Genomic DNA, 12,436 nt, shown 5'->3' with positions numbered 1-12,436 from the left:
ATGCCATTTCTGGAGAAAGCAACTGGAATACAGGACTGGAGGGAGAGAAGGGCAATTTTCCAAAGTAAATTGATTGAGGATTCCACTGTCTTATTTGCACATTAAAGAGAAGTTTCAGAAGGCTGTAAGATTTGAGGACATCTGGTTCATATTATTACATACTGGCATTAAAATAATTAAAACACTTGAGTTTTCTGCTAGTCCTAAGGTTTCCCACTATATTTCTCACACTAGTAAAATTTAGGGACTGTCAGCTTTTTATTGTATTATGCAAAAATATTTTAAAAACTAATTATCACCATTGTTTCATAAAATAAAGGGCATTTTAACATATATACAGGCAAAATGGAAAGAGCATAATCTCAGAACAATTTTTAAAAATTTTGTTTTTATCTGAAATGATCTCACATTCAACCTACTAAAAAAGTATATTTTATTTAGGTTTAGTTTAAAGACTCCTTAAATCTTTTTTCAACTATGTATTCATTTTTTCAAAAACATTAGTAAACCTGTTATGTGCCAAGCACTGTGCTAGGTACTAGGGTATAGAGATGGATATGACTCTGCCCCCATCCTCAATATCTCACGGTTTTCTGTGAAAGTCAAGTCTGTGACCCTAACTACAAACAGTGCAACGTATGCTGAGGTAGAGGAACTCACTGAATACTGCAGCCAAAAAGGTCCAAAGAACAGTAAAAAAAAAGCAGTCACTCTATCTCTAAGCAGCAGTGTAAGAAATACTAAAGCCTGATGTAGGGTCTTACCTTGCACACATCATTTGAGTTTCCTTACCAATGATTTAGGGGGAAACTGGCAGTACACCCCAGAGATCATGGGGTTTTTCAGACATTTATTTATTCTGAGCCAATAACAGGGCTGGGAACACACTTCAGGTGCAATGTCAGCTGGTCCATACAGCACACAGAACTGGAAAAGGTGGGTTACAAGGAATGTGGGGAGTAAAAACTGACCCCCCCGACTTGTCTACAGTGGAATGGCTCTGCACACAGCCAGTCTGCTTACTTCAGGAGTACAACCTAAAGGTCAGCGAGGGCCAGGACAGGGTAAGAATATGGTGACATGGTCCATGGTGAAGACCAAGCTTAGGATCTGGTGCCAGACTGGAGATGGTGCACTTGCTCAGTACACACACTTGGGAAATGTCTGGGAGTGGTGATGGGCACACTGGTCGCTCTTGGCTAAATACTACCCCAAGCTACCAGGTCTCTGAGTTTTGATCCTAAGTGAGAGTTAGGGAGGCATATCATGGTATCCCAATCATCTGGTTCTGGAATTTCCCCAATGAGTAGGGAATGCTGGCATAGTAAGGGATACATATACATTCATACATATGTATACACATATATACACATTCATTCACATACATTCCTGAGAAGAAGATCTAGAGGCAGGTACACTGGGGAGTTTTCTCTTTTCTCTGTGCCTCCTATTAGAGGGGAAAAGCTAATTGTATGCGTTTTCTTACATTATAGAGAGTATATGTGTCAAAGGGGTAGTTGCTGGAACAGTCCTTTCCTTCCCTTGTCTCACCTCAATTTTTGTCAGAAATAGGTCTAGAACTTTCACTCAATTATCTATCCTTGTATAAAATCAAAACCTCGATAAATCGGCTGATGGCTGCAGTTCCAATATCTTTGGCCGGGTCTTCTGGCTTCTCTGAAGCACAAACGTGTGACAACGGTACAGAAACACAGGCAGTGACTCTTGAACACACAGAGATTCTGCAGCTTGGTCTGTTCTCACACATTCCCGTTTTAGATTCTGAGCAGCTCTCCCTCCCCGTGTGCTATGAAATAGAAGTCTGGCAGAATCATCCAAAAGAGATGAGGTTCCTTCCCCGCAGGGGATTAGGAACAGAGGTGCGGTCCTTTCCCTCCTCAGCCTTAGAAATCGTGACCTCCCTAGGGAAGGGCCCAGCAGGGGGCCGGGACCCGCAGACGGTGCGGGGAACCAGCGCCCCTGCAAAGCCCAAAAATGCCAGAGACCAGGCCGGGAAGGCGAGAGAGGAGGCGAAGGTGTCCCCGAGGCCGGTAGCGGAGGATGCGGCAGCTTGGGCAAGGCAGTGATTGCTTTGAAGGAGAAAGGGAACGAAGGTGCCCTGGTCCCTGTGGTCTCCCGAGGTCGATTCCCCAGGGACCCAGAGCAGCGACGGGGCTCTGAGATCTGGCAAGTTCCTGGGAGCGAAGGGAGCGAGTGTCTTACCTGGCCGGGCTGGCTAGTGTAGTTGAAGGAGTAGATGTTCTCGGTGCTGAGGCTCACCACCCCGTTGTAGATGCGATCGAACTCAGCGCCCCTGGCGGGGTCGCGGGGGTCGCGGCGCCGCGCTAAGGGTTGCGCGGGGAGCGCGGGTGCCGCCGGCGGCAGAAGCCAGGGCAGCGCACAGAGCAGCGCGCAGAGCAGCGTGCGGCCCCGCATGGTGGGCGCCGCGCCCCAGGGGAGAGGGCGAGCGAAGAGCCGGTCCTTCCAAAGCCCCTTGCGGGCCCCGGCACCGGTTGCAGCGCAGCGCAGGCGATGCCTGGCAAGCCCTGCCGACGAGTGCTGGCAACGCGCTGGCGAAAGGCTGATCAAATATTGATGCAGCCTCCTGGGGTCTCCACGGAAGGTCACGGGGCGGAGGTAGGGGGTGCGGAGGATAGGGGGGCCGGGGGCTGCTGCCTTGCTTGCCGGCTTCTAAGTCCGTTTCCTTCCCCCTTTCTCATTTCTGAGAACCTCCCACTTACCTAGCCAGAATTTCAACCATCTCTTCCCCCTCAACCTCAAAAAAAAAAAAAAAAAGAAAGAAAGAAAGAAAAAGAAAAAAATTTCATTGGAGACATTAAAAAGAAATATCCACTAGTCTTGAAGAATCAACCTGACCAGCCATTGAGAGGAAATTCAGTTTCAAATAAATAGGCACGCGGCTGCAAGCGAAGAAATAGAAAGCAACAGAGCCTGTCCTCAAAGAGGGTGCACGAGTTCACATTTCCAGACTGCTACCTGCAGAGACCTCTTGCTCATCTGAATGACGGTTAACTCTCAATTCTCCCTTCTCTAACAGAGTTCTCCCTTCTCCCTTCCCAGCCACCTGCTTTATTTTCTTATCACCTCCTAATCTCAAGGAGCCTCACGTCATCACTTTCTCTCTCCCTCGCCATACGTGTACGTATGTAAATATGTACAGTCATAAAAAAATAAATAGATGTGGTAAAGAAAACAATTTCGAACACCGCCTTAAGTCTAGTCCCGGAAGTTGTCAAAGACGACCCAGAGCAGCTGGCTTTGCGCAGAGGGCACAACTTCTGCCCCAACTTCTTGTCTACTTTACCTCTGCAATGACTTCTTAGATTTAGCAGAATCCCCAGGATTCTGTATTGTTTTTCAGGAGAGAAACCGCAGCCCCAAATCAAAAGGAGATACCCTTCAGGAAAAAATTAGGGGAGTCAATTTAAACAGTTGAAGAGGCAGGTAAAGGGTGGGTTGAGAAGAGGATCCCTCGGAAGTCCTGGCAGAATATCAGTCACAAGTCAGGAGGACTCTTTTCTTTCAGCTTCAAGTTATTTGTAAACTAGAAAAGAATATAATTGAGTTCAACCTGAGGGAACATTAAAAAAGAAGCCACAAAGAAGGAAAAATATCATGTTCAAAGAATTAAGATTACAGATTAAAATCCTAGCATTTACCATTCAATGGGAAGTGATTCTCTCTTTTTTTAACCTTGTTGAATTACTACAATTTATTAAAACATCAAAAACAATGAGCGCAATACATTTGGTATAAAGTTATAAGTGCACAATCAGAAAACAATGCAGATGGACGATTGAATTAGATGACTTCCTATTAGTACTTTTATTAGAATTTAAATTTTTTTTTACTTTTTAAAAAATGTTTTTGAAAATACATGGGCATGAGGACAAAAATACGGATTCAAAGAAGAGTCTGGGGGTAAAGTTTAAAATAGAACTGATTGTTTTTGAGAAACATAGCATGATAATTTCATCCAGAATTTGAATGATGTTAAATTGCTGTATTTAAAATGTCTATGTCTCTTTTTATAATTTAAAAAATTTTCATGAACTTGAAGTTTATGATGTCCTTTGAGATTAGCTGGCCTGGCCAGTTCAAGCACTTTCTAGAGGAGTAGGATCATGGAGTCCTTCTCAAACACTAAGAGGGGTGAGGAACTGGCCCTTTCACAAGGTGACCCCTTCTTTGGGGGGGCAAGTGTCTCATTATTAGAAAGATATTTCACATTTTAAATTGAAATCTGCCTCTCTTCCACTCACTGCTGTGAGTTCTGCCGTCTGGAGCCGTAGGAATAAACTTAATCCTTCTTCCACATGACAGCCTTGTAGGGATTTGAAGGGAGCTATGACCCTTCAAGGATTTATCCTAACTTTAAGTAATGAATTTAGAAGCAATTGGAACATACACTTTATCCCATAGAGCCCAAAATATTTATTTTAAAGCCATTATAGATGATATCTATACCAGACAATTTGAGTGTTACATTGCAAATCAGGCTATACTCTGACTGACTCCTAACTCTCGCCCAGATCCAATGAATGACATTAGGTAATTAACCTCCCCAGGATTACAAGATCGCTGTAAGGATAAAAGGCGGGTGGGAGAAGAATGTATTTGAAATTGTATCAGTATTAGAAAGCATAAAATGTTATACGACCAGATATTATCATATGACTATATTGTTCAATAGATAAAAAGTAAAACATGGCCCATCAGCCAGGTTTTAAAAATATCTACAATGCCCAGCTTCCACTGTGAGAGACTAAACATACAAACAGACAATGCGCAGTCCATGTGTGATGACAGACGCCCGACCCACAACCTCTGCAGCAGCCAGTCCAGGAAGCCAAACCACAAACTCTGTAGCAAATGGCCCAGAACAGTCAGGACTTGGTCAGTGACTGCCAGCTTCTCCAATTTTTGCTCCTGCTTCCAACTTAGAATCAGTCAGCGGAAGCCAAGTATGTTCTACAAACCATAAAATGTGCCTGCTTCCAGCTTCTCCATGCCACCAAGATCCAATCAGAGCACTTCTGAAAACCTTCCCTTTTTTTCACTATAAAGCTTTCCTACTCCCCTGCCTTTAAGTCTGCCAAACACAAGTGGTGGCTTACTATAGCAAGCTCTGAATAAATAACTTCTGCTTGTTTTCCTTGGGTGGTCCTTGTTTCCATAGTGTTTCTGAAGGTCCCATTGAGATGTTGTCTGTACTGCCTGTCATCACGGACTCCAGCTTTCAACCAGGTGCAGTACCCACCGAGTCCACTTATAGGCGTTGACATGGTAAGTCAGCACCGGGTCTGAACTCTGCCCTTTGCTTTGAGTTCTTTGGTTATCGAGTCTCAGTTTGATACCCCGGTTTCGTTATTGGTTCCCATTTGTTCAGCATCTCTGGTGGAGTCAGGTCATTCCTTTTTATCCTTTTTTTTTTTTTTTTGCTCTCTTTTCTACTTCTGTTTTATGTTATGTCATCTAAAAGTGTTGTTTATCACAGAGTAGAACACAGGCATAGGCCTTTTAAGCTCTTTGTTTAAGCTGGTCTCACAGACCAGTATGGTTCTCACTTGCCTGGCATTCTTTTGGACATATGTTGCTTAGCCTAGATAAGACTATCCTTGTGTTTCAATTTTTTTTTTTTTTTTTGTCCCCAGAGTTTGGCTTTGATCCACAGAGAGCTTCCTCTCTGGTTCTACTCCTGCCTGGAGGTGTAGCTTGTTGGGTCTACATTTGGAGGCAGTTACCATCACACTGGGGGCTCAAGACTCAAAGTGCACAGCATCACTTTCAATGGACTGTTTGTTGCCAGCTCTTATGGGGTCAGCTAAGTCTAATTCGTCTCTTCCTTCTGGAAGAACTCCTACTTCTTATATGTTGACTCATTACAGTTCTATTCTTGCACCTTGAATCCTTGTGTTTCAAATGGCATAACTTCCCCAAGGATGATCTGGGCCTTCAGTGGCCACTGTGTGGAACACTGGGCTTGAACAAAACTGTTCATTTGAGAGGTGCCTTAAAAAAGAAAGAGAATAAACTTCGACTCAATGGGCAGCATTTTTTTTTTTACTGGTTTGCAGACACTTTGAAATGAAACTCTGTTCAAAATTGCTTCACTAAAAGATTCTTTGGTCAAAGCTAATGAACAATTAGCAAACTTAAACAACAATCTAGACTCATTTCCATAGCAAGTCCTCTGCCTCCTTGTCTTCCAGTTGCCTTCCTGTAGCCAGTTCCCCCGCATCCCGTCCCCCTTATCTCTCTGCTCTCTTCCCTTCTGCCCATCCTCCTTCAAATTCCTCTTGTCCAGACCTCCTACCTTTTGTCAGCAACTCTTCTAAAACCCTCAAACGCCAGTTGCCTCTAAGAATTCATCCCTCCCATAAGCTAGATATGCAGACAAGCATAAAATTTAAACCTTGGACCCAGGGGGAATTAAGAGCTGTAATGAAAAATTTCTGTAAACCCAAGCAACACCAGCAAATATTCATGGAAGAATTTGGAATTCTTTGGATACATATGACCCAGGGCTACCTGACCTGTATCAACTTGTACACATTGTGATCAGAACCTCAGATGCTAAATCCTGGATGGCAAAAGCTGATTGGACTGATGCAGAAAGGGACCTACAGGATCCCTCTTTCCACAATAAACCCCAGGGTCAAAAAAAGCCCATAAGATAGGTCATACTCTCCTAAAAGCCACACCTGAAACATTTCCAATAAAAGTTGATTGGACCATAATGCAATCATGCAACAAACAAAAAGATGAAACTATAAGAGATTTTGGGATAAACTAGAAAATATCTTCAAACAACACTGATCTTTCTACATCAACCCCTGCCATCGTCGTTCAGCCTCTTCTTTGGAGTAAACATAGCACACAGGTAGGTATTTCAGATAACCCCCAGATTCTTCTTTAACTACAATCCTTGGGTCTTTGAAAAACATTCCTTCCTGCTCTGTGATACCACCCCTACAAATTTATTATGGAGAGATATACTTTGCAAATGGAACTGTAATATTAAATGCACACAAGAGGGGCTATTTCTGGTTTCAGAGGACTCACCTATTCATAGTCAAGTTGTGTCTGCTCTATATAAACCTCCCCTTCTCCACTGTATTTGGTGTATACTCCAGATGAAGATCTTGACACTACCTGACTCTCTATGGGCTAAAGTTCCCACAGGAATTGACATAGGAAAAACAATTGGAATGAAATCTATTAAAGTTCTGATAGATCCTACAAAACTCTTATCCAAACTTCCCCAAAGCCAGAAGCTAGAGCAAAGGAAAGCCTCAAATCTATGGTCCAGGGCTTCATATCCAAAGGCCTTTTCATAACCTTCACTAACCCTTGTAACATTCCTGTGCTGCCAGTAAAGAAACCAAATGGACAAGGATACTGATTTGTTCAAGATCTCAGGTACATCAATACAATTATTATCACTTTCTTTCCATTAGTACCTAACTGAAACACTATGCTGTCATCAGTTGTTCCCCACATCACCTGCTTCACTGCAGCAGATTATTGCTCTGCCTTTCTCAGTGTGCGTCTACACTGGGGCTGTCGATACATTTTTGCCTTCAACTGACTGCATGACACTCTATGTGGACAGCTAGGCTCTAGCTGCCACTGCAAAACTTGTTGATGCTTCTGCTGAATTAGTTCTGGGCTCCCTGCTTGAACTTACGGTTCCATGTGGGGTAAAGACAGAACACACACTTTTTTTTTTTTGAATTTTTGAACTTTATTTTTTTATACAGCAGGTTCCTATTAGTTATCCATTTAATACATATTAGTGTATATATGTCAATGCCAATCTCCCAATTCATCCCACCCCCCCCCCATGCCACTTTCCCCCCTTGGTGTCCATACATTTGTTCTCTATATCTGTGTCTCAATTTCTGCCCTGCAAACCGGTTCACCTGTACCATTTTTCTAGGTTCCACATATATGCGTTAATATACGATATTTGTTTTTCTCTTTCTGACTTACTTCATTCTGTATGACAGTCTCTAGATCCATCCACGTCTCTACAAATGACCCAATTTCATTCCATTTTAGAGCTGAGTAATATTCCATTGTATATAAGTACCACATCTTCTTTATCCATCGTCTATCGATGGGCATTTAGGTTGCTTCCATGTCCTGGCTATTGTAAATAGTGCTGCAATGAACATTGGGCTGCATGTGTCTTTTTGAATTATGGTTTTCTCTGGGTGTATGCCCAGTAGTGGGATTGCTGGGTCATATGATAATTCTATTTTTAGTTTTTTAAGGAACCTCCATACTGTCCTCCATAGTGGCTGTATCAATTTACATTCCTACCAACAGTGCAAGAGGGTTCCCTTTTCTCCACACCCTCTCCAGCACTTGTTGTTTGTAGATTTTCTGATGATGCACATTCTAACTGGTGTGAGGTGATACCTCATTGTAGTTTTGATGTGCATTTCTCTAATAATTAGTGATGTTGAGCAGCTTTTCATGTGCTTCTTTGCCATCTGTATGTCTTCTTTGGAGAAATGTCTATTTAAGGCTTCTGCCCATTTCTGGATTGGGTTGTTTGTTTTTTTTACTATTGAGCTGCGTGAGCTGTTTATATATTTTGGATATTAATCCTTTGTCCATTGATTCGTTTGCAAATATTTTCTCCCATTCTGAGGGTTGTCTTTTTGTCTTGTTTGTAGTTTCCTTTGCTGTGCAAAAACTTTTAAGTTTCATTAGGTCCCATTTGTTTATTTTAGTTTTTATTTCCATTACTCTAGGAGGTGGATCAAAAAAGACCTTGCTGTGATTTATGTGAAAGAGTGTTCTTCCTATGCTTTCCTCTAAGTGTTTTATAGTGCCTGGTCTTACATTTAGGTCTCTAATCCATTTTGAGTTTATTTTTGTGTATGGTGTTAGGGAGTGTTGTAATTTCATTCTTTTACATGTAGCTGTCCAGTTTTCCCAGCACCACTTATTGAAGAGACTGTCTTTTCTCCATTGTATATCTTTGCCTCCTTTATCGTATATTAGTTGACCATATGTGCGTGGGTTTATCTCTGGGCTTTCTATCCTATTCCATTGATCTATATTTCTGTTTTTGTGCCAGTACCATATTGTCTTGATTACCGTAGCTTTGTGGTATAGTCTGAAGTCAGGGAGCCTGATTCCTCCAGCTCCATTTTTTCCCTCAAGACTGCTTTGGCTATTCGGGTCTTTTGTATCTCCATACCAATTTTAAGATTTTTTTGTTCTAGTTCTGTAAAAAATGCCATTGGTAGTTTGATACGGATTGCACTGATTCCATAGATTGCTTTGGGTAATATAGTCATTTTCACAATATTGATTCTTCCAATCCAAGAACATGGTATATCTCTCCATCTGTTGGTAACATCTTTAATTTCTTTCATCAGTGTCTTATAGTTTTCTGCATACAGTACTTTTGTCTCCCTAGGTAGGTTTATTCCTAGGTATTTTATTCTTTTTGTTGCAGTGGTAAATGGGAGTGTTTCCTTAATTTCTCTTTCAGATTTTTCATCATTCGTGCATAGGAATGCAAGAGATTTCTGTGCATTAATTTTGTATCCTGCAACTTCACCAAATTCATTGATTAGCTCTAGTAGTTTTCTGGCAGCATCGTTAGGATGTCATCCGCAAACAGTGACAGTTTTACTTCTTCTTTTCCAATTTGTATTCCTTTTATTTCTTTTTCTTCTCTGATTGCCATGGATAGGACTTCCAACGCTATGTTGAATAATAGTCATGAGAGTGGACATCCTTGTCTTGTTCCTGATCTTAGAGGAAATGATTTCAGTTTTTCACCTTCGAGAATGATGTTTGCTGTAGGTTTGTCGTATATGGCCTTTATTATGTTGAGGTAGGTTCCCTCTATGCCCATGTTCTGGAGAGTTTTTAATCATAAATGGGTGTTGAATTTCATCAAAAGCTTTTTCTGCATCTATTGAGATGATCATATGGTTTTTATTCTTCAATTTGTTAATATGGTCTATCACATTGATTGATTTGCATATATTGAAGAATCCTTGCATCACTGGGATAAATCCCACTTGATCATGGTGTATGATCCTTTTAATGTGTTGCTGGATTCTGTTTGCTAGTATTTTGTTGAGGATATTTGCATCTATATTCATCAGTGATATTGGTCTTTAATTTTCTTTTTTTCTAGTGTCTTTGTCTGGTTTCGGTATCAGGGTGATGGTGGCCTCATAGAATGAGTTTGGGAGTCTTTCTTCCTGTGCATATTTTTGGAAGAGTTTGAGAAGGATGGGTGTTAGCTCTTCTCTAAATGTGTGATAGAATTCACCTGTGAAGCCATCTGGTCCTGGGCTTTTGTTTGTTGGAAGATTTTTAATCACAGTTTCAATTTCATTACTTGTGATTGGTCTGTTCATATTCTCCATTTCTTCCGGGTTCAGTCTTGGAAGGTTATACCTTTCTAAGAATTTGTCCATTTCCTCCAGGTTGTCCATTTTATTGGCATAGAGTGTTTTGTAGTAGTCTCTTAGGATGCTTTGTATTTCAGCAGTGTCTGTTGTAACTTCTCCTTTTTCATTTCTAATTTTATTGATTTGAGTCCTCTCCCTCTTTTTCTTGATGAGTCTGGCTAATGGTTTATCAATTTTGTTTATCTTCTCAAAGAACCAGCTTTTAGTTTTATTGATCTTTGCTATTGTTTTCTTTGTTTCTATTTCATTTATTTCTGCCCTGATCTTTATGATTTCTTTCCTTCTACTAACTTTGGGTTTTATTTGTTCTTATTTCTCTAGTTACTTTAGGTGTACAGTTAGATTTGTAATTTGAGATGTTTGTTGTTTCTTGAGGTAGGATTGTATTGCTATAGACTTCCCTCTTAGAACTGCTTTTGCTGCATTCTATAGGTTTTGGGTCATCGTGTTTTCATTGTCATTTGTCTCTAGGTATTTTTTGATTTCCTCTGATTTCTTCAGTGATCTCTTGGTTATTTAGTAACGTATTGTTTAGCCTCCATGTGTTTGTGTTTTTTACGTTTTTCCCCTGTAATTGATTTCTAATCACATAGTGTTGTGGTCAGAAAAGATGCTTGATATGATTTCAATTTTCTTAAATTTACTGAGGCTTGATTTGTGACCCAAGATGTGATCTATCCTGGAGAATGGTCCATGTACAATTGAGAAGAAAGTGTAATCTGCTGTTTTGGATGGAATGTCTTATAAATATCAATCAAATCTATCTGGTCTATTGTGTCATTTAAAGCTTGTGTTTCCTTATTTATTTTCATTTTGGATGATCTGTCCATTGGTATAAGTGAGGTGTTAAAGTCCCCCACTATTATTGTGTTACTGTCGATTTCCTCTTTTATAGCTGTTAGCAGTTGCCTTATGTATTGAGGTACTCCTATGTTGGGTGCATATATGTTTATAATTGTTATATCTTCTTCTTGGATTGATCCCTTGATCATTATGCAGTGTCCTTATCTCTTGTAACATTCTTTATTTTAAAGTCTATTTTATCTGATATGAATATTGCTACTCCAGCTTTCTTTTGATTTCCATTTGCATGGAATATCTTTTTACATTCCCCTCACTTTCAGTCTGTATGTGTCCCTAGGTCTGAAGTGGGTCTCTTATAGACAGCATATATAAGGGTCTTGTTTTTGTATCCATTCAGCGAGCCTGTGTCTTTTGGTTGGAGCATTTAATCCATTCACGTTTAAGGTAGTTATTGATATTTATGTTCCTATTACCATTTTCTTAATCATTTTGGGTTTGTTTTTGTAGGTCCTTTTCTTCTCTTGTGTTTCCCACTAAGAGAAGTTCCTTTACCATTTGTTGTAGAATTGGTTTGGTGGTATGGAATTCTCTTAGCTTTTCTTTTCTGTAAAGCTTTTGATTTCTCCATCGAATCTGAATGAGATTCTTGCTGGGTAGAGTAATCTTGGTTGTAGGTTCTTCCCTTTCATGACTTTAGTTATATCATGCCACTAACTTCTGGCTTGTAGAGTTTCTGCCGAGAAATCAGCTGGTAACCTTATGGGGTTCCCCTGTATGTTATTTGTCATTTTTCCCTTGCTGGTTTCAATAATTTTTCTTTGTCTTTAATTTTTGCCAATTTGATTACTATGTGCCTCAGCGTGTTTCTCCTTGGGTTTATCCTGTATGGGACTCTCTGTGCTTCCTGGACTTGGGTGGCTATTTCGTTTCCCATGTTGGGAAGTTTTCGACTATAATCTCTTCAAATATTTTCTCAGGTCCTTTCTCTCTCTCTTCTTCTGGGACCCCTATAATGCAAATGCTGTTGTGTTTATTGCTGTTCCAGAGGTCTCATAGGCTGTCTTCATTTCTTTTCATTCTTTTTCTTTATTTTGTTCTGCAGCAGTGAATTCTACCATTCGGTCTTTCAGGTCTCTTATCCATTCTTCTGCCTCAGTTAT

At 40.6% G+C, this 12,436-nt stretch overlaps 1 protein-coding gene across 5 annotated transcripts in view; it reads right to left on the bottom strand.

The window, feature by feature from the left end:
- Window positions 1–2,436, bottom strand: part of SIDT1 (SID1 transmembrane family member 1) — an 89,837-nt gene extending 87,401 nt beyond the window's left edge. For all 5 annotated transcript variants that reach the window (XM_060099862.1, XM_060099864.1, XM_060099865.1 and 2 more), the window contains exon 1: window positions 2,224–2,436. In XM_060099862.1, the coding sequence (XP_059955845.1) occupies window positions 2,224–2,436 (213 nt within the window). The remainder of the gene's footprint in view (window positions 1–2,223) is intronic.
- Window positions 2,437–12,436: the final 10,000 nt, after the last annotated feature.

The sequence above is a fragment of the Mesoplodon densirostris genome, chromosome 5 (genome assembly GCF_025265405.1).
Source record: "Mesoplodon densirostris isolate mMesDen1 chromosome 5, mMesDen1 primary haplotype, whole genome shotgun sequence".
In the NCBI taxonomy this organism is placed as follows: domain Eukaryota; kingdom Metazoa; phylum Chordata; class Mammalia; order Artiodactyla; family Ziphiidae; genus Mesoplodon; species Mesoplodon densirostris.
Note: the sequence above shows the minus strand (reverse complement) of the source record. Positions and strands in the feature narration are given on the sequence as shown.